The sequence below is a fragment of the Pteropus medius genome, unplaced genomic scaffold, assembly GCF_902729225.1.
Source record: "Pteropus medius unplaced genomic scaffold, Ma_sr-lr_union100, whole genome shotgun sequence".
Lineage (NCBI taxonomy): Eukaryota > Metazoa > Chordata > Mammalia > Chiroptera > Pteropodidae > Pteropus > Pteropus medius.
Window position 1 is genome coordinate 16,031,007 of NW_024349225.1, and position 1,869 is coordinate 16,032,875.

At 56.9% G+C, this 1,869-nt stretch overlaps 1 protein-coding gene across 1 annotated transcript in view; it reads right to left on the bottom strand.

Moving 5' to 3' along the window:
• The window catches only part of PBX1 (PBX homeobox 1), a 214,292-nt gene that overhangs the window by 27,899 nt on the left and 184,524 nt on the right, over positions 1-1,869 (bottom strand). Inside the window, exon 5 of the mRNA XM_039881124.1 lies at positions 1,798-1,864. Coding sequence (XP_039737058.1) covers positions 1,798-1,864 — 67 coding nt within the window. The remainder of the gene's footprint in view (positions 1-1,797; positions 1,865-1,869) is intronic.

The window sequence follows — 1,869 nt, forward strand, 5'->3', positions numbered from 1 at the left end:
AATTTCAAGATGGGAGGGTGATCGTTAATGAAGACAGGAAGGAGGGAGGGAGGGAAGGAGGCGGGGAAGGAGGGAGACAGTTCAAAGGGCATTCCCTGGATCCGGGAGCCAGGCGGAGACTTAATACGTCATGCGGTGCAACGGCCCACGGCTGGTAGATGGGGCAACTGAGACCGGAAAGGAAAGTGCGAGCTCCCTGAAACCCCACGGTCGGCTCTTGGCGAAAACACACTCCCAGCCACATGCTCTTCCTGTGATGCCGCATCGTGCCGTCTGCCCCGGGACCTGCTTGGCGATGGTGGCAGAGTGCGGCTGCTGTTGGGAGGGAGTCACGTGATGGGGAAGGAGGGTGGGCACGGCCTTGGGGTGCCGCGGAACATACACAGTCATTTTGATGGACAACTCTCTGAGTCTCAAGTTTCCTGAGGACGGAAGCGCAGCTTGCTGGACAGGCCGGGCTTCCGTCTTCCATCGCGTGACGCGGACTCGCGCTGGAGTTCGTTGTCTCCTCAGTAGGGAGCTGGAAATCCAAATCCCAGAATTTGAGTTCAGATAATACGGAAGATTCCACGAGCGACATTCACTGATTGTGCGTTAGCGACGTGGTTCACGCCTGGTTCACGGATCAAAGACGTAGCCGATCTCAGCAGAAACGTCGATCCTCTCTTCTTGCGGACAAAAAGTCTAGATTTGGCTAAGAATGGTTAGAGACCTAGACAGAACCAGGCCACTGGAGTCTGCCCACTGGGTCCTGCTTTCTCAGGGCTATCGAGGCTGCGAATGACCTTTGGCTGGGTCAAAGCACCCAGAGAGGTCTGAGTTGAAAAGGGGTTAGTTCTTTCCACCTTATCTTTCTGGAAAGTTAGCTCTTTCAACCTTATCTTTCTGGAATCACCCAGGGCTTGCTGGGAGGCCCTGCCAATCTCCTCACTGTAAATACCGTGAGAGGAGTCGGCACTCCCACGAGGCCCGATGGGGTGGGCACCCTGCGGGGAGTGACAGAAGCCAGGATTCAGTTCAAGGATGCACAGTCGCTCAGCTCACGCACGGCAGAGTCTGGTTCCCTTGGAAAAACTTAAGTGACGTTTCTCGCTACGGCGGGGAACTTTCTGTGGTAAATTTCAGGATGATCCCTCCTGGTCTGAGCTAGAGACGGTGGTGGCATTCGAGGTTCAGACTGCGTCACGAGTTTGGCTGGGGTCTTCGAGGAGACAAGATGTCCACGCATACAAGTACTGCCTACTTTTCTACTTCACGTTCATGCCGAAGGCTCAGGCTGATGAAGGTCCTACATCATGCATCTTTTCTGCAGGCACCTGTCGTGGTCATCATTCTCTGGGGGTGGGGAAGGGGGCACTCGGGCATTCCGATGTGATCACGGCGACATGTTAGAATCTCTACTCTCTATTGGTTAGAACGAGCACCTCAATAGAAGGCGTTTCAGTCCTTTTCACTTTAAAGGTCTCGTCCCAGCCTTGTAAAGTGACCGGGTTGGGTAAGAAAACTGGGCTAAGGGACTGACCGTGACTGAGAAGATGAGGAAGGCAGACCGCTTCTCACCGCCACGCCGAACCCGCCCCGTCCGCAGCCGCGGGCGGCAGGGAGATGCCAGACGCGCTCCACCGGCTCGTCTGCCTCCGCCGGGCCTGAGCGGTTGGCCCAGGTACTTACCTGGACGCTGTCTTATCTGCACACATCCCAGGCTCACCTCGCCGGCTTAGGCACTCGCAGAGCCTGACAGTTCTACGGCAACCCCCCCAGAGCCCCGCCGGGTGGCTGCGCCCTCGGGGTCCCCACCTGGGACACGGTGATGCCGCACTTCTTGGCTAGCTCCTCTTTGGCTTCCTCGCTGGGGTAAGGGTTGCTGAG